The 24828-nt window shown below is 35.1% G+C and overlaps 1 protein-coding gene across 10 annotated transcripts in view; it reads right to left on the bottom strand.

Moving 5' to 3' along the window:
* ENOX1 (ecto-NOX disulfide-thiol exchanger 1) overlaps positions 1-24828 on the bottom strand; it is a 663627-nt gene that overhangs the window by 148529 nt on the left and 490270 nt on the right. For all 10 annotated transcript variants that reach the window (XM_031958417.1, XM_031958412.1, XM_031958413.1 and 7 more), the window contains one exon: positions 16227-16439. In XM_031958417.1, coding sequence (XP_031814277.1) covers positions 16227-16439 — 213 coding nt within the window. The remainder of the gene's footprint in view (positions 1-16226; positions 16440-24828) is intronic.

Raw genomic sequence — 24828 nt, 5'->3', positions numbered from 1 at the left:
CATGTACAGCACCCCTGTACAGGTCTGTGCACAACATGCACACTGTGTGCAACATGGTATCGCACCACACATATGTGTGGGTAATATACACAATGGTGCATATATTAATGTTGCAGGCACATGAACACACATGCAACAATATATATGCAAACAGCATTCATGTGTGCATTGGGCATGCATGCATGCACACATGTGTATAGTAATGTTGCAGGCACACATGAACACATATATGCAACAATGTATACATGCATACACACAGTATTCATGTGTGCATTGTATATGCACTCACGTACATACAACTAAGGGTGTGCATATTAATGCTTTATGCACACACAAATATACAATGCAACAATGTATAAATGTATTTGTACACAGTATTATGTGTGCATTGTGTATGCATATACACACAACTAATTGCATATCAATGCTTATATGCACATGAACAAACATGTGCAACAATGTACACATGTGTGTGCACACAGTATTCATGTATCTGTGTATGCGTGCATGTACACACAACTAAGGGTGTGCATATTACTGCTTCTATGTCCACAGGAATACACAATGCAACAATGTATAAATGTATTTGCACACAATATTATGTGTGCATTGTGTATGCATGCATATGCACACAACTATGTGTGTATATTAATACTTACATGCACATATGAATACACAATGTAATAATGTATATATTCATGTGTACACAATGCAGTCTTAATATATGCATTGGGCATACATGCATGTACATGGGCTGTGTGTGTATATTAATGTATACATGCATGTGCACACACACTATTCACATGTACATTGTGCACGCATAGAATATAACTGTGCATGATTTTGTTAATGTATGTGTATGTACACATAAACATATTAATATACAGACATGTATATAGCCTAAAAATCTTAGTGCAGCTCCTTACACAAGTGAATTTGCCTTCCAAATCTCTATCTGCTTTCTCTCCCTGTCTGTCCCCTCAACTAAAAAATGTCCAGGTTATTGTTCTGGGCATCAGGAATAAAAAAAAAAAATGAAACTATGCCTTCAAGGAATTTTAAAATTAGTAGAAGTGACACAAATAAGCGAGATAAAAGGGATAACATGATTAGTGCAAGTAATGAAGGGCATAGACGTCATGCCCCAAGAGTCTCACTGACTATTTTGGGACAGTGTTGTTCCAATAGATTTCCTCCTGGAAGCCTGCTGATGACCCTCAAAGGGTTAATACAGAGCTTTGCTACTGATTGTGTGGTTTTTGAGGGAAGTGACCCCTTCTCCTTTTCTTTCTTTCTAAAATGAAACAGGATAAGTGATAGGGTTGAAAGAGAGTAGACCAGACTTTTTCACCATCCCTTCTAGGTTAACTGTTCTATGATTAACATCTTCCTATGTTGCTCTAGTACCTTCAAATCTAGAAATCTTCAAATACTCGGTCTCATTTATGGTCATCCCTTTTTCAAAATGTTATTCTCCCATATAAATTCTTATTCATCTGTAGTATAACTTCAAAGGGGTATAATGTGAGATCAGGGGACCATCACATTGAGAAGGGTTCTTAATGTATTAGGTTTGTAGGTCCTGGAATTTACCAACTCAAAAATGTGCTTTCAGTCAACTCCTGTATACCTCAGTTTCCTCACAACTGGGAAATGGGGGTTATAATAGATCACAAAATTGTTGTGAGAATTAAATGATTTATCTACAAAGCACAATGTCTTATCAAATATCTACCAAAGTAGGTATTCACAAATATTTATTCCCCTTCCTACTTTTCTTCTCATTGAATAGATGAGGCCCAAAGAGCTAAGATCAAATTCTACTGTACCACATTGCCTCTTTGTGACACTATCTGTCTGGCACTTTGCAAACCTTTTGCTGTTTCTGTTCAGTCTTTTCAATTACATCTGACTATTCGTGATCCCATTTAGAGTTTGTTGGCAAAGACTCAAGTGGTTTGCCATTTTCTTCTCTGGCTCATTTTGCAAATGAGGAAATTGAGGCAAGCAGGGTTAAGGTACTCGTCCACAGTCATGTAAATAGTAACTGTCTGAGGCAAAATTTGAACTCAGATCTTCCTGTCTACAAGGCTAGTGCTTTATCCACTGCATCACCTAACTCTTAGTTATCATCATTATTACTATTGGTATTATTTTAATTTATAATCATTTTCTTTTTAATACTTCATATAATCAAACAACTATGAGATGACAGTTTTCAATGTCCCAAACTAAATATTTCTTACTTGAATTGTTCTGTTTCACTGGACATCTCTTCTGGTAAATCTTGAAATTCAGTAGACTAGAAGGTAAGTTTCTCCTCTTGGTTTCTCTATCCCTTGTACTTGAACAATGGCTTTAAAATGCTAATATTGAGTGTCATGACTTCACTGAGAATATGCAGTCAGAAGCAGGGCCTTAAATATCTACATCAAATAAAGCTGTATGTCCTCCATGGACAGGCAAACTCTCAGTATCCAATTTTGACTACTTAGCAGGAGAAATGTAAATGTCTGTCTTTATATCACTCTCTAGAAGGGTTTCTTTCTTTCTTTTGTTTTAAGAATTATTTTAACCAGATATTATTGCTCTGGGACCAAAATATCAAGGTGTCCCCTTTGGAGGCAAGGGTGGTAATAATAGGGGGAAGCCTCCAGCATTTGAAATGATCAGCAAATACTAGTCATGGAGGATACTTTTGTGGAAAAAGAAAGCCCTGTAGAGCTGCTGTAACAGTTATATGGTGACTTTCCTCTGTGGATGAGCTATATAGATGATAGCCACAAATGTCAAAAAAACATTTTAACACTTCATAAAATTCTCTTTGGACAGCAAAGCAGAGGAGCCAAATTTCCCTTGGTGGGAATAAAAATGTTTATCTGCAATGTTCCTAAGAGATAACTGATTTCAAGGAGTGTTCCACATTCAGAAGAAATGTGGAAGAAGCCACAAATCTGGCTGAAGGGGATAACAGCATACCCATGGATATCTGAAACACTTCACATTTCACTCTTGATTTTCACATCCCTGGACCCTTTTATGGGCTAACTTCAAAAAGCAAGGTAAGGCAGCTCATGGAGAAAATGATCAAGGAATATCACTACTCTTCACTGACAATAATTTTGGCCCTGAATCTTTCTCAATTGCATGTTGCCAAACTGGAATCCTCAGAGTTGAAATATGACTAACTGTCAATGCCTTATTTAAAACAGACCTGGGAATCATCTAGTCTGCTAAATACACTCTACACTGATCTTACTGAAGTGTTTGATACTATACAGTCTGAACTCTGGTAAATACTAGCAAAAACCAAATTCTACTATATTATAATCAACTATAATATGTACAAGTTAAAAAAAAAGTCATCCTCCAGCACCCTAATTTTACAAATATTTTGTGCTAAAAATAGCCCTGAGATTAATGGTGGTACCAGTCATTGGAACTGAGTATCTGGGAAAAAATTTGCTCTAAAATAAAAAAAAAAAAATCTTTGTGGTGGAAAAAATCTCCAGCATTTGAACCAAGTCATGAAGTCATAAAGGATATTTTTGTGGAGAAAGAAGGACTCTGCAGAGTTGCTGCAAGAGTTATATGGGAAAATAATCACTAAAATTCATTATGATGACCCTGAATTAAGAGTCTTCTTACAGACTACTTTATGTATGTGATATAATATTCCCAAGTAATCAAAATATGCCAATAAATATGTAATCTCAGTGAAAAGGGATCTTCCTCCAATGATTACAATTTCCAAATATCCTTATTTGTGACTCTCATCCATGTAGCATGAGTTTGATGTCCAGGACTTGTCAAAAATTCTCATCGTATGGCACATCTTTTTTTTAGGTATTTATTTCTTTGATGACATCCTGTATAGTATTACTCCTCCCTGTGTTCTTATCTATAATATGTTGCAGCTAATCACATCTACCTACCATGTGTCTTTTGATCACCCTTAGACCAATTTAAGTTCTATGGAGTTTTTATTATTCTATGACTCATACCCTTACAAAAAAATGGACAATATTGGTATTAAAAAAGATAGGCTTTTATTTCAGGGATAATCTTGCGGCTCTTTTGCAGATAATGGGCCTTCTTCCTTACGTTTTTTTTTTTTTTTCCACTGTAGAAAGAGAAATCAAACTCTCTTCAGTGATTATGAATCTCTTTTAGAAGTCTCTGTAGCATCTTGGCTTTAGTGAAAACATTACAATGGCAACTGCAAATAACAGAATCAGGAGCACCTTACTGTTGTTATTCTTTTGTATCCAACTCTTCATGACTCCATGAACCTACCACATCAGGCCCTTCTATCCCTTCACTATCTTAAAAGTCTAAGAGGTACTCACTATCTAAAGCAAACTCTGCCTTAACTTGGACTGTACTGGGTCTTCTCCATGATTATGGGAAAAGCCTTCACTGAGTGTACATCTTCCCATTTTCTCTAGTGCTGGATGGTAATGATCAGAAGATGGTCAAAAAAAAGTTATCTCTGTTGCTAATTTTTTAAAGAAATCTTTCTATTCTATTTATACTTGGTATTAAAAATGTAAAAGACAGTTTAATCATCCAATTGCTTTTCCCATCTTTGTTTTTTTTTCCACTGTCATTTCTATGTTCTCTTAAGCACATATTATGATGTTTGTGTTACAGCTTAAACTATCCTTACTGATGAGAAGAGTTAATTATAAGTAATCTTTGCAGATCTTTTCCATTATTTTGTTTGCTGACTTTCTTCCAGTTTCATCCTTAAATATCCTGAGATATTGCTTAGTGGTATCTCTCACCATGCTTTCTTTAAACTGGTTTCCCCTTCTAATCTCTTTCACTGTAATAGGAAGTGCTTCTACTAATAATCTTCCGACCCCATTCCTTGTAACATTTTACAAATTAGTTTACATTCTAAAGTGGTGTTGTGCTTGGTTACTATATCTGTCCACCACTGAAGTAACTCATATTTGCTTATCTGAGGTGGTTTTTCCAGTACCACTTCACCTCACCTATCAGATTGGCTAATATAAAAAAAAAAAAAAAGAAAAGAAAATGATGGATGGGATGTGGGAAAACTGGGACACTAACACACTGCTGGTGGAGTTGTTACAACCACCATGAAAAGCAATTATGATTAAAAAAGCAATTAGAATTATGCCCAAGTGCTATAAAACTGTGCATACCCTTTGATTCGGCAATACCATTACTTAGTCTATATCCTAAAGACATCCAAAAAAAGAGGGCTGGGTGGAGGAGGAGGACATGTATGTACAAAAATATTTATGAAGCTCTTTTTCCTAAGTACTGGGAATTGAAGGGGTTCCCATCAATTGGGGAATGGCTAAACAAACTATGGTCTATGATTATGATGGAATATTATTGTGCTACAAGAAATAACAAGCAGTATATTTCAGAAAAACCTGGAAAGACTTACATGAACTGATGCAAAGTGAAGTGAACAAAATCAGGGGAACATTATGCTGGGGCAACTAGGAGGGGCAGTGGATAGAGCACCATCCCTGAAGTCAGGAGGACCCGAGTTCAAATCTGGCTCAGACACTTAACACTCCCTAGCTGTGTGACCCTGGGCAAGTCACTTAACCCCAATTGTCTCAGCAAAAAACAAAAACAATATTGTTTAGTGAAGAAATATGAATGACTTAGCTATTCTCAACACTATAATGACCTAAGGAAATTCCAAAGCACTAATGATAAGGCATACTATTCTCCTCCAGAGAAAGAACTGGTATTATTTTAATACAGACCAAAACATGTTTTTTTTTTTTTTATTTCTTTCATTCTTTTGCTTTGATTCTCATTTTTTATACAAAATGACTTATATAAATGTTTTACATGACAGTCTCAGGAAGAAGGGAGGATAAGAAGGAAAGACTAGAATTTGAAACTTAAAATAAACAATTTTTAAAAGTTTTAACATATGATCAGGGGAAAATGAAATATATTTTAAAAACTAAGGTAGCTTTTACTTTTTTTGATCTCATAACAACAGATGTATACAATTCAAATTTCATATGAAATTACGATGATCGTTGTTGATGTCCTTCCTTACATACATTTTCAGTGTCAATAACTTATTTAATTAACTTAGTTTGAAGTATTTAATTGCACAACATATCTTCTATGTATCAATTTTGTTCCTTGTTCTTACAAGTCAGTGATCTATCTGTACATAAACATATGATTCAGAAATTACTCTCTCAATCAGTAGCAAGTCATTAATTGCTTGTAAAATTTAATCAGCCTCTTTTTTTTTTTTTTTGATATTGTTGGTGTTCACCATGTAAAATGCTTCATTTCTGAAAGAAAGTATTCATGACATATAGTAACCAGACTACAAATCTTTGGTTTCTCTTATTTATTGTTTTGCTGAGGTAATTGGGATTAAGTGACTTGCCCAGGGTCACATAGCTAGGAAGTGTTATGAGTCTGAGGTCAAATTTGAACTTGGGTCCTCCTGACTTCAGGGAGGGTGCTCTATCCACTGAGCCACCTCGCTGCCCCTGGTCTCTCTTATTTTCTATTCCTGAATCATATTTTCCAAAGTATTTTCATCATTTTCATCTAGTTCCACTTCCACATTGAAGCTACTAAGTATCAATTAATACATTCACTTAATTTGGAAGATTTTACAGGATTTATGCTCTTTTAAAACACATGTTGATGCATAAAATGTAAAATTATTTATTTGGTGCAGCAGAAAGCATGATGGACTTGAAGGTACTGGACATTGGTTAACATCTTAGTTTTGCTATTTGCTATACATGTAATCAAGGGAAATGGCACTTAATCTTTTTGCTTCTTGGTTTTTCGTCTATAAGGAATTTTAGGCAACTTTAAAGATTCCTTTTAGCTCTAAATTTATAATTTATGATTTTCACAGTGGTCTTTTTGCACATTTATCATAACCACTAAATGATAAGATGACAAAATATCTCATGAAAATACTATTTCTTACTGATCTTGGATAATTGATAAAATCAACTCTACCAAGTCCTTTATTTGCCTCTTAGTGGAGAACTCATGAGGCATCATTCCTTTCAGTTATTTTCTTCCCTCTTCTGGTTTTGTTTGTAATGAGTATATAAAAATTGATACGATTCAATTTTTTTCCAAAAATGATTATTCACTGGCCATTGGACTAAAATTAAGCTAATGTTTATATATAGTAGAAAAATCTGTGAATTTTAGCCCCTTTGGTACTTTTTGGTAAAATCTGACACCATCATAGCAGAAAAAGAAAGGTCCAATTGGACTCAGGTCCATTTTTTACAATAGTCGGAGCTGCATAAAATTCACGATCATATCCATGTCATGATGAGTATACTATGATAATTATTACTGCAACAACAAAAACTCATTACTATAGTACTATAAGGTATGTAAAGTACTTGTTCTTCTTGTTAGATAAGTATTCTAAGTATCATTCTCTGAATTCTACACATGAGCAAATGAAAGCTCTAAGAAGATGAATAATTTGCCCATGATTAGATAACTAGTAAATACCTGAGATCAGATTAAAACCCAAGTTTTCTTGGCTTTATGTCCAAGATTCTATCTATCATATTATGGTGCTTCTTATGCCAGCCAATGACATGAGTGAATCCCTCCAATTCCTGGAATGCAAGAAGTGTTCCTCACTTTTCTTACCTATACTAGATGATGTTTAAGATACCACCAAAGTCTCAGAAAGAAATGACATGCTTATCAAATCTGGAGATGATAATGCAGTTGGGAGGGATAACTAACATACTGGATGACATCATCAGGATTTAAAAAACAACATAATAGATTATTCCTGGCAAGATAAGATATAATAGGAAGTCTATACTTAGGTTCCAAAAATAGTCTTCACAAGTTCATAATAGATAAGGCATAATTAGATCATAGGTTATACAAAAAAACCAGAGTTTTTATTTGACCAACAGCTCAACATGGATCACTCATGTGATATAATATTGAAAAACATTAACTGGAAAAAGATCTTGACAAACAAGAACAGTATGCCAAATTTTTTCATCTATTTAGTTGCTAATTTGTTCATTCACCTAAAGTACCATGTTCCATTCTGACTGTAACATTCTAGAAAGGACTCTGACAAGAAGGAGAAAATCTAAAGGAAGGTAATTTAGGAAAGTTGGAGTATTGGACACCATGGTGCTTGGTGATAAAATTATAGAACTGGGGACATTTAATTTATAGAAGAGTAAATTCATGGTGATGATTTAGTTATCTTGAATTATATAGACTTTCATGCAGAAGAATATTTACATTTGTTCTGGCTGGTCCCAAAGGGAATCACACAGTGCACAGAAGCAGCAAAGGGGCAAATATTTGCTAATTACAAGGGGAAAAATTCCTAATTATTAGTAATTGTGAATACAACTATATTATGTTTACAGAGCATGAACATAGTACATATTCTTAAACCAACATTCTTCTAAATTCATTCTTCTCCTTTTCTATAAGCTTTTCAGTTCCTCAACTCCCCTGACCCTCTTTTCTTATACCATGAAACATGTTGGGAAAGAACCAGAGTGGGAATATCATGGATTGTTTAAATTTTCATAGGTTTCTGAATGTTGTAACAAGATGTGCACATTAATAATTCAATGCAGTAGCACATGCTTCCAGAATTTTAGAAACAATTCCTATCTGAGCTATGAAATGACAGGCTATACTCAAAACAAAACTGAGATCTGGAATGTCTGTGGGGGATTCCTGGAAAGTATATTTATATATAAAGCAGATAATACCACAACATGGAAATCTTTGAGATGTAAAACATGATGTGTTTTCTGCCATGAAACTGACAACCCCATATCATAAAATGACATAATGATGAGATAATTCATCTGTGTTGAAGAGTCCACTATACCTGTATTTATTTCCACCAAAAAAGAGTTAGCTGGCCAGTTGGAAAAGAAAAGAAAGACTCACATTTTCTCTAATTGCCAGCATCATATTGTGTTTTATCAGTTTTTTATGCATCTGTAACCAGAAGTGAAGAATTATCTAAGAACAAAGAGACAGTCATCACTACGTAAGTCCCTGATTTGTTTAGCACTGGACGAGAAGAAAATATTAAGTTGATTCAAATCAACAAATATTGATGAAGCACCTATTATGTGTAAGCCACCGAGCCAGGGGCTGGCAGTGCAGAAAGGAAGCATGAGGTCTCTCAAGGTGGCATTTGATCTAAATATGGAAGAGGAAGCAATGAACTGGTGTCAAGAACAAATTCTGCCTCAGACACTCACCAGCAGTTTCATCCTAAACAAGTTTGAACTAAACTCTCTCAATCTCATTTTCCTAATTTATAAAGTAAAGGCAATAACATGTATCTGGTAGAATCAGATTTCATATACAGATGTGTTTGTATGTACGTGTGTGTTTATATGGGCATATGCATTAATACATGTGTGTGCATACATGTACAGTATATATGCACATGACCTATACGTGTACAGATATGTGCACGCATGTCCATGAAATGCATGTGTGCACAGATGTGTATATACATCATTTGTACATGTATTGATATATATTTATATTATAGATTTATTATAATATCATATATTTTTATATATGTATGCATGCATATATGTACACAAATATATACACACTCAAATTTGCATTGTAAACCATTAACTGATAAATATATATATATATAAATCACTATTTTGTTGATAAAAAGATACATTTAGGGATAATAAAATTCATGAATAAAAAGCTACTATATAAGTTGGGATATGATATGTGCAAAAGTGAAATATAAAGGATTGTAAGAAATTCATAGACACATCCATGTATAGGAACCAGGCAAGCTTCCTGCAGGGAATGATATCTGATCTGAGTATTGAAGAAATGAGTATATTTTAGCAGGCAGAGAAAGTGTGGGATGGGTATGATAGAGTGGAAGAGAGCAATGCATCCAGAGTCAGAGGATGCACATTTAAATTCTGAGTCTCTATTTCCATATCTATAAAATGCAGTTGGACTAGTTGGCTCCCAGTGTCCTTTCCAAACTTACCTTTATGAGAAATGACCATTCTGGACTTGTAGGATGGTATGAGCAAGTGCATATAGATAGAAGGAGGAGGGATGTTCGGCTTGGACATTGAGTTTGATACCAAGGGCCAAATCTTTGCCAATTCTAATCTGAAAACTAACATTATGTAGAAGGCCTTAAATGATGTATAATTTATTTGTTAAGCAATACTTATTTGATTAAAAAAATATTACCTTAGAGTGGAGGACCAGAGCTCTAAAAAGAAACTGATACCTTTGAAAATTGTTTAAAGAATTGCTTCCCATTGTGTCTGACTCACTCACTTTTGGAGTTACAGTGACTTAACAAATTAGCCATGGTAATGTCTCACCTTGTAGCTAATCTATCTGCACAAAACATTTGTGTAAGTGGGAAATGAGGCAGTGTGGAGAGGTCAAACAGATTATCTCCGGAGTAGACAGTCTGGGTTCTAACTTCCTGGCTGACTTGGAAAAAATTGTTTCACTAGTTTATTCACTTTCAAATGATGAGAAAGACTGGCTGAGAAAGCCTCTGAGATCCAGCTCTAGATCAGTGACTAAACAACTTCTAATTGATCTTGCAGCAGCAGGTTGCATATAAGCTGGGATTGCACATCAAGTTACAGATGCCCTTGTGCCTTTCCATAGGCAAATCCAGGGAAACATCAAGGGATAATGTGTTTTCATATTGCGGTAGGTACTATAAATCCAGATGACAGATGATGTGCTGGATTTTGGAACTTTTCTGACTTTCTCCTTTCCCCAGAACTCTTCTTAGTGAATCTGAAACTCTTAATTATGAACCTTACTCAGACTCCTTGATGCAAAGTTCAGCATAATGCTTCTGTTCTAGAATTGCCCTGAAACACTTCCCAGAGAGTTCTCCGCTCTCTCGCTTTCGCTAGCAAGGATATCTACAGAGAACCCACTGATACTGCAAAACCAGGATATTTTGTTGGGAAGCGGCATTCAGGGAGGCATTCTAGAATGAGTGGAATAGTTCCAGTCACCTAGGAGACAGAGAGCCGAGATGCCTTCCTCATATAATTTTCATGTTTAACAATCCCAGGCTCATTCCCAAATGAAAAAGCCAAAATGTGATTCATGTGGCGTTTGCCAGGAATATTAATGTTAATGAGCAGGGATGTTACTGATGCTCAGTTGACTAACAAGAAGCTTTTTTGAAAATGTGGCAATTGGGTTCACCATGAAGAGCTGTCATTGTTCAGATAATGGGAATGCCATGGTAGCGGTTAATGTAGCTATCTGCTTGACTTTGTAATTCTGTACTTATCCTGGGTACCACTGGGCAGAGAATGTTGGCTTTGTAGTAGGAGAATCTGGATTCAAATTCTGACTCTAATCTTATGATCTTGGGCATGTCTGTAGTATTTCTGGTTATTATTTTCTTTGTCTATAAAATGTTAAGGATGGAGTAGGGGGCCTTTGAGATAAGTCTTACTTTCATTATTCCAATAGTTATTTTTGTTTGTTTTTGTGAGGCAGTTGGGGTTAAGTGACTTGCCCAGGGTCCCACAGCCAGGAAGTGTTAAGTGTCTGAGGCCAGATTTGAACTCACATTCTGATGCTCTATCCACTGTACCATCCAGTTGCCCCGCCCAGTAATTATTCTTAGACCATGCGTTTCCTGTCCTGCTTCCTTGGGATGTCACTCCCAGTTCATATACCCAGTTGAGAATGTGGACACCATGAAATAAGCTACCAGTACCTAGAGGAACTGAAATCTGACTTTCCTTAAAAGAAATCCAGAATCAGAAATGATGAGGGTATCAAACAATGTGCACACTCTATACATAAATAGTGAAGCACATATGTTACTATTCATTTTGGATGAATGCCTGCGTTGAGTTCATCCTTACTTTTTAAATTCATTTATCAATGGCGGAGAGGAATGAATATATCACCGAGAATAAACAAGGGTTGGTAAGTGGGACAAAACCCAAAACCTTCCTGTAACTTTTAAGGTAAATTATCTATTTCAAAGTCACTTTGAGAGTGTCATGGTGCCCAGGGCCTGCTCAAGGCTGTTGGAATACTTGCCAACATGTTGGCTGTGCTGCCAAACTATATACTTCAGGTTGCATCTGAGCCTGCCATAGTGGCTGCTGAATTAGCAAGTTGGTGAAAACTGTCCAGTGAGAATTCAGAATCAAGTGATTAGGCTAGAAAAGAACACCATATAATTGTAAACAAATGGGAAATTAACAGGCTGTCACATCTGTCACAGCTGGGGATTGACCAATGTGAATTTTCTGAATAATAATAATTTGGTACTTTGTAGTTGTAAAATATTTTACATATATTATCTCTGATTTTCACAATCACTCTATGGGGCAAAAACTCGTAATAATAACAATAATTCACATTCACCTAACACTTTAAAGTTTACCTAGCTTTTTTGCATAGGCTCTCACTTAAATCCTCACACCAATGCTGTGAGATATGCTATTATTATGTCCATTTTACAGATGGAGAAAGTGAGGTTCAGCTTTAATGAGGTGCCTAGAGACACACAGCTGAAGTGGAATTTGAATGCAAATGTTCCTAATCTTATGTATAATATTTAGAGAGATAGAGCTGGAAGAGACTTCAGCGATCATTTATTGCAAACTCCTTAAAAAAAAAAAAAAGATGAAAAAGTTTATCAGGGAGAAGTAAGTGATTAGCCTAAGATCACACAGTCATGAAATACATGTGGCCGGCCTGGAACAGAGGTCCTTGAGACCACAGAGACGGGGGCCTTTCTATTACACTTCACTGTTCCTACTCGGCCAAGTGGCCACCTACAGTTGGCAGTTTCTTGTTTGCAAAGTATAGTTATCACTGATGCTCTTCCAACCAAAAGCCCACATTCATCACTGCAAGCGCTTTTGTTTTGACGTGCAGTTACTCATTTAATGGACATTGCCAGACAAAACCAAACTTCATGATTCCTATTACTCATTGTCTGGCTTATCTTCAATATTAGTAGCAAAGCTGAAATTCTACCTATTATAAGTTGAAAGTACCCTAGGAAATACTTCTAGATATTGTTGCCAGGGTGGTTAAGGGAACTAAACCTTCTGTGTCCTTATCCCTTGAAAGGAGCCAGACTCTCATTTTAGCACGGGGTACATACAACTTCCCTGTCTTAGAGTGCACCGTTACTCTCTCTTCTCTAACTACATGCTAACAACATGGACGATTTAGCATCCCTCATTCTTTTCTTGTCCTTGCCCATCTCCATGTGTTTGTCATTTATGCGCTTATGTCTGAAATGGAAACCCTCCTCTCTCTTCATTTCCATCAAAAGAAATGTCTTTTGCTTCAAGGTCAAAGTCAGACACCCCTTCTCCGTGACAGTCAATCTCTCCAAATGGCAGTGATCTCTTTCTACTCAGATTTCTCATTACATTTTATCTGGACTTTTTCTTTACACTCATCATGTTCTGGTAATTAGATAAATGTCTTGTTTTTACAATTTGATTTTAAGCTCCTTTAGGGCAGAGTCTGTGACTTACTTCATCTTTATTCCCAGAAACAAAGTACTTTGAACATTTTTGTTGTTGAGTCATATTTTAGTTGCATCAGTCTCATTGGATTTTGTTGGCAAAGATACTGCAGGGATTTGCCATTTTCTTTTCTTGTTCTGCTCAGAGATGGGGAAACCAAAGCAAACAGGGTCAAGTGACTTGCTGAACCCCCAAAGCGGAGTCTTCAGGATCTTTGTTCTAGCCACTGGGCTACCTGCTTTGAATACAGTAGGCATTTGATAAATGTTCATTGAACTGAACTGGATTATGTGACATGGCAAGACTTTAGATCATAAGTGGAAAGGACCTTAAAAGTATTCTAATTCAAACCCATCATTTTATAGATGAAGAAACTGAGGATTCAAGATCATGAGGTAATAAATGATAATGATCAATAATAATAAATTCACATTCACATTTAAATAGCTTTTTGAACTTAGCAAACTGTTTTAAATATATTGTATCACTTGATCCTCAAAATAACCTTGTCAAGTAAATGATTTTATTACTCTCATTAAAAATAATGTTAATAATAATAGTATTTATAGAGTACCTATGCTGTTCTAAGCACTTTTATTTTTTTTTTTTTGACCCTCACAACCACCCTGGGAGATAAATCCTACTATTATGCTGATTTTGCAAATCAGGAGACTGATACAAATAAAAGTTACATAACCTGGCCAGGGTCATGCTGCTAATATGTGTCTAAGATAGAGTAAAGAGACCCAAGTTAAAATCCTATTTAGGTCTCTAACTACTACACTATCAAAGTGGAATTTGAAGTGTGATCCTCTAATTCTATCATATGCTGTGTCTCTATTCTCCTGTCGGACCATTGTGCTATACCCCTGTTACCTCCTGAAGGACAATATCTCGTTTCCCTTCCTGATTTTGCATAACATTACCATATTCTACACACCAGTGCCAGTGAGTCTGCCTCTATGTGAGCTAGTTGTCTAGTTAGAAAGGGTGAAGATAAAGCTAAGAGAAGAATCTGAACCCAGACGACTTGTAGCCCTTCCATTCTATCCTGGCGGATTTCAGATTCTTAGTCCATATAGTCAGATGGCTCATCTTTGTCTCTTTCTGGACACCCAAGCACCTCTCGGGGACTATTTGTGGGCGCTTGCCTGCTGCTACTAAGTCTTCTTGTGCCCTAATAAGTTAAGCAGGATCAGACTTCCACAATTCTCTGGCAGTGATAACCTCCTCTTCCAGCTTCCCAGACAAACTTAGCATTTATCATATAGTACTGAACATTACATCCATCTGAATTGGTGTCTGATTGCCCCAGGATGGCTAGGTGGCTCAGGGGCTACAATGTGGGTCTGGAGCCAGGAAGACCTGAGGATACTGGCAATGTTATCCAAAATTAGGAAGGGACACAAGATATTATCTGGGTGAGTCATTTAACTCTGTTTGCCTCAGTTTCCTTACCTGTAAAATGAGATGCAGAAGAAAATGGGAAATCATTCCAGTATCTGCCAAGAAAATCCCCACATTGGGTCCCAAAGAGCTGGATATGTCTAAAATTACTGAACAACAACTTATTGCCCTATTAGACCTTATGTGGATAGAAACTATGTATCTCTTTTTTGCATCTCCTACAGAGACTGGCATAATAAATCAATAAGCACTTAGTAAGTACCTATTTATGTTTTAGGTATAGTCAGTCAACATCAACCTTTTATCCACTATACGACACTTTCTGTTGGTTCTATAACTTGGGGAAAAGATATAGCTTTTTAAAGAGTTAATATCTAAATCACACATCACCATCTTGTATGGTTTAGAATTTATAAGAGTATTGTTACAGCACCATTAAATGGGCTTTACAAATCAAGAGAACATCAGCAGCTGGGAAACATTATAGCATTTTGACATTAACTACATAGCTATAGTGCACTTAAAATCATGTACACACACACACACACACACACACACACACACACACTTTTTTTGAATAGAGCCTTAGATAATTACCCTGACAATTGTTTTGTGAGGAAGCCCCATTTACATCCCTTCATCAATTACATATCTGGATGCGGAAAACACAAAATCACCAGGCAATTTGTTTTCCATTTTAAATAGGCAAAAGCAAAATAAAATAAAAAATAGATGTCTTTGTGGCCAATGTTATTCTTGAGTATCAAATTTCTGGGACTGGACTGCACCAGCAGAGCATGAGGAGGAAAAGCAGCCCTACCTGCAACTTTTCCCCAAGCATGGCCCAAGGACAACTTAGTCTGTATGTGCTTTCTACTCTGTCAGCATTAGTATGACCCACAAATCTATATTTAAACATGGATATGTGTACGGCAGGTAATGTGCTGAATCAAGGCTGGGGGTGTGTTTGGCCACTCCTGACACGGAGGCTAGATGCTGCACGACTGATGAAAGGCTACAGAAACTTTGCTCACCTTGAGAAACAAGTTCTTAGGGGATGGTCCATGTTCCACCAAGTTGCCATAGAGTATGAAGTAGGTTATGAAGTTTGCCATTGAATATGGAGTAGAATGGGAAGCTGTTACAGCTACTTACCCCCAAAAGAAATAACAATAACAGTAAAAACCAAAAAAAGAAAAAAAAAACACACCAACAAAGGAAAGCAAAACCAAAACAAAGGAGATGGCCCCCAAAACAGCTACTTACATTGAGTGAGAATTCCAGTTAAGGCATCTTTAAAGTTCTCCTTCGCTTGTTCCATCTCTTGCTCGTGGTTGGCTTTTTCATTCATCAAGCGGCGGACGTGACTATTGGCTGACTGGACCATGGAGTAGAATTGGTTGGCAGATCGCCGATTGACTTCCCCTCGTTCAATCCAGGTGAGAAGCACTGTAATGGCTTCAGAAAACTTGCTGTCATCTGGAAAGGGAAACCCCACAGAATATAGCTCAAAGATGTATTAAAAAAACACACACACACACACACACACTCCTACACATTTAAAAATGTAAAGCATTTTTTCCTTTGAGGGAACAAGATATAGTATTATTATTCCAGATATACTGGCCAGAGTTGTCAAATTGTTTTATCTAAGAACAAATGTTCTTCGCCATCAGATTCCCACAATCTGTCTCATTCTTTTCCACTTGCATGAAAATAGCTACAAAGCAGACAGTGGCACAAATGCCATATTTTATTACCAATCAATTAACAGATAATTTATAAGGCATCTACAATGTTCTAGGTCAAAATTGAAACAGTCTTGCCCTCAAGAAGCTTATATTCTTTTGGATGAGATAATGTTTGTGTGCATGTATGCATGTGTATGGGTGTATATTTATAATGTGTATGTGTTTGTTGCCTATATATAGGTACATGCATAAATACCTGTGTATGAACTTGATTTCATAAAAAATACACCAGACATACATATACATATATATGTTTGTTATCTAGATACATGCGTATACCTATATATATTACTATATAATATATAGTAATTTTGAACTTTTTGAACTTAGCAAACTGTTTTAAATATATTGTATCACTTGATCCTCAGAATAACCTTGTTAACTATATTCTCAGATTACATAAAATATACAAGATACACGTTGGTTGATGTTCTTGAAGTGGACCAAAATGATATCGCTATGTGAGTTACTGTATGTTCGACGTAGTTGATCAGACCAATCATCTCAGAATGCTCTACCACAGTTTGGGTACCAAAAGTATATACATTGGGAGTGGATTCTCCAAATTTGTGCATCTCACTTTCCTCTGAAATACTTCAATTCTGCTTTGCTCATGAAGCCCAGCACCTTCTGTGATGAGGGGACACCATGCTGGGCAGTCCTGTGCCAGTGTCTCCTGTGACACACAATCAATTCTAAAGTTCTTAAGAAAGACCTTGAGAATATTCTTGTATTGCTTTTTTTTAACTACCATGTGAGCATTTGGCCAATGTGGGTTCTCTATAAAATACTCTTTTTGGCAAGTATACATCTGGCATTCAAACAGTGGCCAGCTCAATGGAATTGCACTCTTTGCAGTCGAGTTTGAATGGTTGATGCTTTAGTTCAAGAAAGGACCTTAGTGTCTGGTATCTTATCCTGCTAAGTGATCTTTGGAATCTTCTTAAGACAATTCAAATAAAAGTAATTCAGTTTTTTGACCTGATACTGGTGTGCTGTCCATGTTTCATAGGAATACAACAATGAGGTCAGTCCAATGGTTCTATGGACCTTCAGTTTGGTAGTCAGTCTAATACTTTTCCTCCTTCACAGTTTCATTCTAAGCTTCTCAAAAACTGAGCTAGTTCTGGCAATATGGGTCAATTTTGTTATCAATATGTAGATCTCTGGAAAGTATACTTTCAAGATAAGTGAACTTATCCACCGTATTCAGAACCTTCCCCATTTCCTATAACTAATGGTGCCACGCACGTGTGGATGGTGTGGGGCTGGCTATTAGTTTTTTTTTCTTGGTATTAATTGTTAGGCTCAAATTAGTACAAACAGCAGAGAATTGATCTATACTTATTATGTCTCGGCTTCAGAATTTGCATTAAGTGCACAATCATGTTCAAAAAGAAAAAAATCATGCACCAAAACTCTCTCCACTTTATTCTTGGCTTGTAGCCTTTTCCATCAATGCAGTAGCTGACCCTGATGCTTTGTTCATGGTTGACAACATGGTTGAAAACATCATTCTATAAAGCATGGGAGATATACATAAGAATATATACAAAATATATATGGGTATACACATGCTGCCTACATTAGGACTTCTTAAACTTTTTCCACCCTTGACCTCTTTTTGCCCGAGAAATTTTTATATGGCCTTGGATATATAGATATATAAAAATCAAACACTAATGATAAATCATAATTTTTTGACCTCCCACATTCAGTTACAAGATGGAGTCTTGAACCACAGTTTAAGAAGCTGGGGTCTACATAAATGTATATACTTATATAAACATAACAATTTACTCATTAGATTATATAAAATGTATAAGATAAACATAAAGGTATATATATATATATATATATATATAGTATATATACTTATTTCTATATATAAATGGACATGTTTGTACATATATACACACACACATACACACACACAACCATATGTACTAGATTACATAAAATCCCCAACATATACATAACTAAGTACAAAATATACACATGTATCACAGAGTAGAATAGGATACAGGGTACTAGTAGCTTTCACAAAATATTGTTCACATTACAGGTAATACACAGAGGGAAACTCTCACAATTATATTAGTTTTATTTTTCCTCTGGGTGAATTTCTACTCTACTGAATGATATTTGGACTTGTATAGTACATTACTAGGAAATTTTGATAACTGAGGTAACATCATTGTCTTTTTATATCCATAGTTTGGCATTTATGGTTTATCTGAGTAGGTAAAGTTGAGGCTGCTTCAAATATTTTCTCATTAAATGATATAATTTACATTAATAATGATTTGCATACCAATATTCAGAAATATTGCAAAAATTCAAAAATTCAGTAAAATGAATACTCCTCCATTAAGGAAGACTGAATTCTCTTTATGATTTAAGAGCCAGAAGTGGAAGAATTCAGTTCCCCTTGAGTAACAAGGTAATAACCCCAAAAGAACTTAGTTGTGGTTCTCAATAGATAAACACATGACTTGTCATTAGCCTCAAACTCAAGGCCTTTTTAATTTAATAGAATCTGCCAGTACATTTGCTTCGCAAACTAGGACCTTTAAGAAACCAAGGTTCTCTTTGGATGATATAAATCATCAACATTCCTATCTATAACGAACAAAATCCAGAAAGAAGAAGAAAGGTAATTCCATTCAGAATGATGACAAAACTATGAAATAATTGTGTGTGTATCTAATAAGATTCACCCAGGGAAAATATGAAAAAACACTGTGTAGAAATAAAGATAGACCTAAATAACTTGAGAAACATGTTTCTTGTGAGTTGATTAAAACAATATAAATAAAAGTAACAATATCACCTAAATTAAAATACTTATTCAATGCCATACCAAACACCCAAAAATATTTTATGGAACTAATAACATTTCATATGGAGGGACAAAAAAGATCAAGAATCTCAAGGATAATAATAGCAAAAGAGAGGGGAGAAAGGGAGTCTATCAGGTTCAGATCTCAAATTGTTCAGCAATAATCTTCCTGTTGGAAAATGATCAGACTCATTGTGGTAATGGAAAATTATTGTGCCAAAAGAAATGAGGAAATGGACAATTTCAGAGGAAACAAGGAACACCTTTATGAATTGATGCAAAGTTAAGTCAAACTAGAACTATTTATACAAGAATAACAAAATTATACAGAAAAATAATTTAGAAAAATTTTAGAACTTTGATCAATGAAACAAATGATAAACCAGGAATCCAAAAGAATACAGAAGAAATGTGCAGCTCACCTCCTAAAACAATAATGAACTCAAAAATAAAGAAAGAGAGACATTTTTAACATATGGCTAAGATGAAATTTTGTTTTTTTGGATTATTTGGCTATGTATTGAGGAATTTGTTTTTCAGTTTTTTTTTTAATTTGAGAGGAAGTAGTGGAAGGACAGATTAATTAAAAAAATACTTGTCATTTGTACTTAAAATGCTAAATTATTTTTTAAAAAAACTTTTCTTAAAAATATATTTATCTAAGCAGATATTTAGGTACATCTGTACTTCCAGACTTTTCTTCCTACATGTGTCTCCTTGAGTAGGTAATGATGATTTAGTTTAAAAGGTATATCCATTATATAAAGGACTGATTTGCTATTAAGAAGAAAGTTGTTTAAGAAAAAGTATTAGCAGCATAGACTATGTTTGTTGTCCTGCATTCAAAGAAAGGTGACATTACTGATATATGGTCACATATGATTTGTTTTCCAGTATTTTTTTTTCCCAAAGATTGCCTTTTAAAGGTATAACCTGATTATAGAACAGAGGTTTCCTCTATTTAAATTGAACTAGAAGTTAGGGTATGAATCTGAGAACCTGGGACTCTTAACTCATGCTTTAACTAACTGTAGACCCAGAATTACCAGTCTTACCAGACTCTGGAAATGAAGCAGACAAGTTTTCTTAAAATCTTATCACACTAGCTCATTTGGCAACTCACTTAACTTGGTTAATTTTAAAAACTCAGTTTAAGTTCAACCCTCGGTGAACTCAGAAGTAGTAGTTTCTTAGCTCATTCCATGAACCAAAGCAGCTCTTATAAAAAAAAAAAAATCCATCATATAATTTAACATTATGTTCAGCCCATGGAGGGAATCGTAATTTAGCATTATGTTGATGAGAGACCCACTGCAACAGTTACAGTCAGAATAAATTCTGTCTCCCTCACACATTCTACCTTTCACCCTGCCAACAGATGTCAGGAGAATGGACTTCTGAATAGACAACAGAGATAAACCAAATGTTTATAAGAAATCCTTTAAAATGTTTACCTCTAAATGCTTTTCTTTTTTCTCTTTAGCTATAACTCTCCTCTCTTTCATAAATACATAGAGAAAATCATTAGCATTTTATTATAGACCCTACAATACATGAAAGTAATATTCCTCATCTTTCTTTCAACTGCATGTAGTTATTTTTGTCTCTTTCTTGCTCTCATAGGATTCACAAATATGTTATTTTACTGCTAGAACATTTAACAGGCAAATGGAACTTTGATTGATATACTGACATTCCAATTAAATTGGACTTGCATTAGTTAAGGCATGACGAGTAACATCAGTTAACATTTGTTGGGACATAGGGGGTAATTTTAATTTATATTAATTAAGAAAAAATCCAGTAACTTTCTGGATGGTTTCATGTGCATATCAGAAGAGGCCAATTTCAATACCCAATTGCAAATTTAATTTTTTATTTGGTAGAAAGATAATTGAGAAAGCAGAGAACAATATAAACTAATTTAAATAGGATCAGCATTGTAGCCTTATTAAAGATTTTCATTTAGAAAGAAACTAATATTGCTCATAAGAACCACATCAAGGTACACTCATAAAATTTCTAAATACATTTTCTGAACATGCTTAGGTACAATCGTAATCATGAGAGCTCTTTAAAAATTCCAAGCAGAAGTCCTTTCTTACAGTATTTAGGAACTATTTTTTTTCTCTTGATTAATTAGACTTGATGTAATTTAGTCTTGGCCCCCATTCACACTATTTCAAGATTATTAGAACAGCCTCCCAGCCTCCAGTTTCTATCCCTTTCCTTAAACATCATTCTTATCATGAAAACTCTTCTTAAAAGGGGAAGAAGAAAGTATAAAGGAAAGTGTGGAAGTAGGAAAATGTAGGATATGCTTGGTGATAGAGATGGTGAGTAGATTGGTTTGGTTTTAACAAAGATTTGATGTTGAAGATAAGTCTGAATGGACAGATTTGTCACCAAATTGTGTGTCAAATTGCAGAGTTTTGACTTTTCTCTGGTGTCAACAGGGAGCCACTGGTAAGTTCTGAATAGTCTGAGTAGGTCCAAACAAGAGAAGGGTCATGATAAAAATAGTGTTTTATAGGAACTTGTCTGCCAATACTAATAACAGGAGAAGGAGAATGAAGAGATGGAAGATAATTAAGAATCCATAACTATACATGAAGAAATAAAATTTTGAGCATGGGGAAAGACAAAGAGAAAGTAAATGAATGAATGGAAATTAGAGATACTGTAAAGGAGGGGTTATTAGAATTGTGTGTGTATCATGGATATTTTTGCCAATCTTGGTGAAACCCATGGACTCCTAAGAATAACAGTTTGTTGCCTTCATTAATAATTGTGAGAAATGCTAAATTTCAGTTTAACATTACTGAAAAGAAAGATGTAATTTTTCCAATCCAAGTTCATGATTTCCTGGAATTTGTCGACTTCATGCTAACACAATTCTCACCATAGTTTATAAGATGATTAGAAAATTATTAGATATGAGAGTGGGAGAGGAAGACTCTTAAGATCAAGAGTTTAGAACCAAAAGGGACTTTAGAATTCACTGAATACAGTTCCCATTCCCATTTTGCTGATGAGAAAATTTAGGAACAAAGGAGTTCATTTGGATTAAGCCCAGAATCACACAACTACTAAAGGTCTAGGTTAGAATTTGAACCCATGTCCTTTTGAATCTAAGTCCAGTGCTCTGATTGCAATGTCACACTACTTAGAATGAAAGTGTTTTAAAACATGAATCCTAAGTTTCAAGTAAGAAAGATAAGAATTGTGTGCATTTAAATAGGGATGGATCTTAAGAGGTTTAGAAACTGATTAAGGAGGCAAAATAATGAGTTTTATTTTATGCATATTGATGAACAGTGGAAAATCTTGCATTTGTGATAATTGGCAGGATATCTGGGTGGAAATATCCAATAGGAAATTGGAAATGTGGGGTTGAAACTCATGAGAGTGGAGACCAGGACAAAATAAAGGAGATGATCCACAGAAAAGTGAGGTAATAGTTGAAACTATAGAGATTTCAATGAGATCTCCAAGGCCTAGAGAAAGAACAATCAAAAACCTAGGGAAGAACATCAGAGAATGCTTATAGCTATACTCATGAAATGTTATTTTCTACTATTTACTAATATGCATCCTCCATTCTTATTGAGCTAATCACATATACAATACTAATAAATTTCAGCCCACATTCTCCTTGACTTTAATTTTATTATCCCTCTTCCTAGAATGCCTTTCCTTCTTATTTCCTAAAGCAATACAATCTTCCTTGAATGTTTAGCTCAATTCCCAGAAGTTTCTTCATCTAGAAAGAGGCAGTGGATGGGGTCATGGGCCTGGATTCAGGAAGATGTAAATTCAAATCCAATCTCAGATATATATTATCATTGTGACTCTAAGCGTGTCACAAAACCTCTGTTTCAGTTCCCTCAACTGTAAAATTGGGCTAATAATGGCACATACCTTCCAAGATTGTTCTGAGGATCAAATATTTATAAAGTGCTTACCATAGTGCCCAAAACATAGAAAATAACATATAAATGCTATTACTATCATCATTATTAAATTGGTGAGCTCTGTAAACTTAGAAAAATAACTATTTCAAAATAATCAGTTTCTCTTTACTTTATAGTCCTTTGTATTTTATTTTAAACATTTTAAAATTCTCATATATCTATAAACTTCACTAGACTGTCATATCTCTCGCTCTCTTACATGTACATACACACACGGTTGAAAACATTTGGTGTAGTGAAAAGAGTATTGGACTAGGAAACAGGAAGACCTAAATTTGAATCCCAACTGAGATATTGTATAACCCCAGGAAAGTACCTAAATCTCTCTGAACTTCAGTTTTTTTACTTACAAAATAAAAACAATAATAATCCATTAACAAAGTTATCATGGGAGTCAAATGAGAGAACATATGTAAAGTGTTTTTGCAAACCTTAGGTGCTTTATAAATGCTATTCTTCTTCTTACAGTATAGTATAGCATAATTTCTTATTATAGTATGAAATACAGATCAATAGTTAGCAATCTTGTAAAACCCATCCTTGTTTTTTTCCACTGGATTCTTTGAAGATGAAGACTTTATCATTTACTTCTTCAGTGTTATGTTAACTGGCTTCCTGGGCCAGACATTTTAATAAGAGTCCTACAATTGTAATGACAATGCAACAACTGTTTTAAACTCCATATCGTTCCTTTGGCCCACTGGGTTTTAAGTTACATCAAAAGTATTTAAATACTAGAAGCCCCTGCTGACAACCAGAAGGTGAGCAGGGGCTAGAGAATTTTAGATGTCTTCTTAAATCAATCACGCAATTGTACCAAGATACTTTTCTTTCTGAATCAGTCAGAAGTGTTTAGTTTTAAGAACTAATTTCAAAAATAAGGAAAAAGGAGGAATTTTAACATAATTAAAATGGTGAGTACCCTGAGCTGACATAAACATCTTCCTTCAGTGCAAAAAGATAACTTGAAAATAGATTTCCCAGAATAAATTTAAATTTACTAATTGCTCCCTGGCACTCCCTTCTATATCTTAATCTTTATTTTTATTATGATCAATTCCTTGATGTGTACTCTAAGTTAATAAGTGACTGCTAAATAAAATTGAATGAGAAAAATTTGAAATAACTATAGCTGTTATATTAATTTACCTGAGCTGCTTCTTTTTTACCCCTCCTTCTTCCCCTTCCCTTTTTAGGCCTTTGAGGGGATGACTGATATGCTGTAAAGATGGAGGAAATTGTATGGCAAACAGGAATTATCAGTCAGTTGGAGTCATCCCTCAAAATCATTTGGGAATGGT

This window comes from Sarcophilus harrisii, chromosome 3, assembly GCF_902635505.1.
Source record: "Sarcophilus harrisii chromosome 3, mSarHar1.11, whole genome shotgun sequence".
NCBI lineage: Eukaryota > Metazoa > Chordata > Mammalia > Dasyuromorphia > Dasyuridae > Sarcophilus > Sarcophilus harrisii.
Note: the sequence above shows the minus strand (reverse complement) of the source record. Positions and strands in the feature narration are given on the sequence as shown.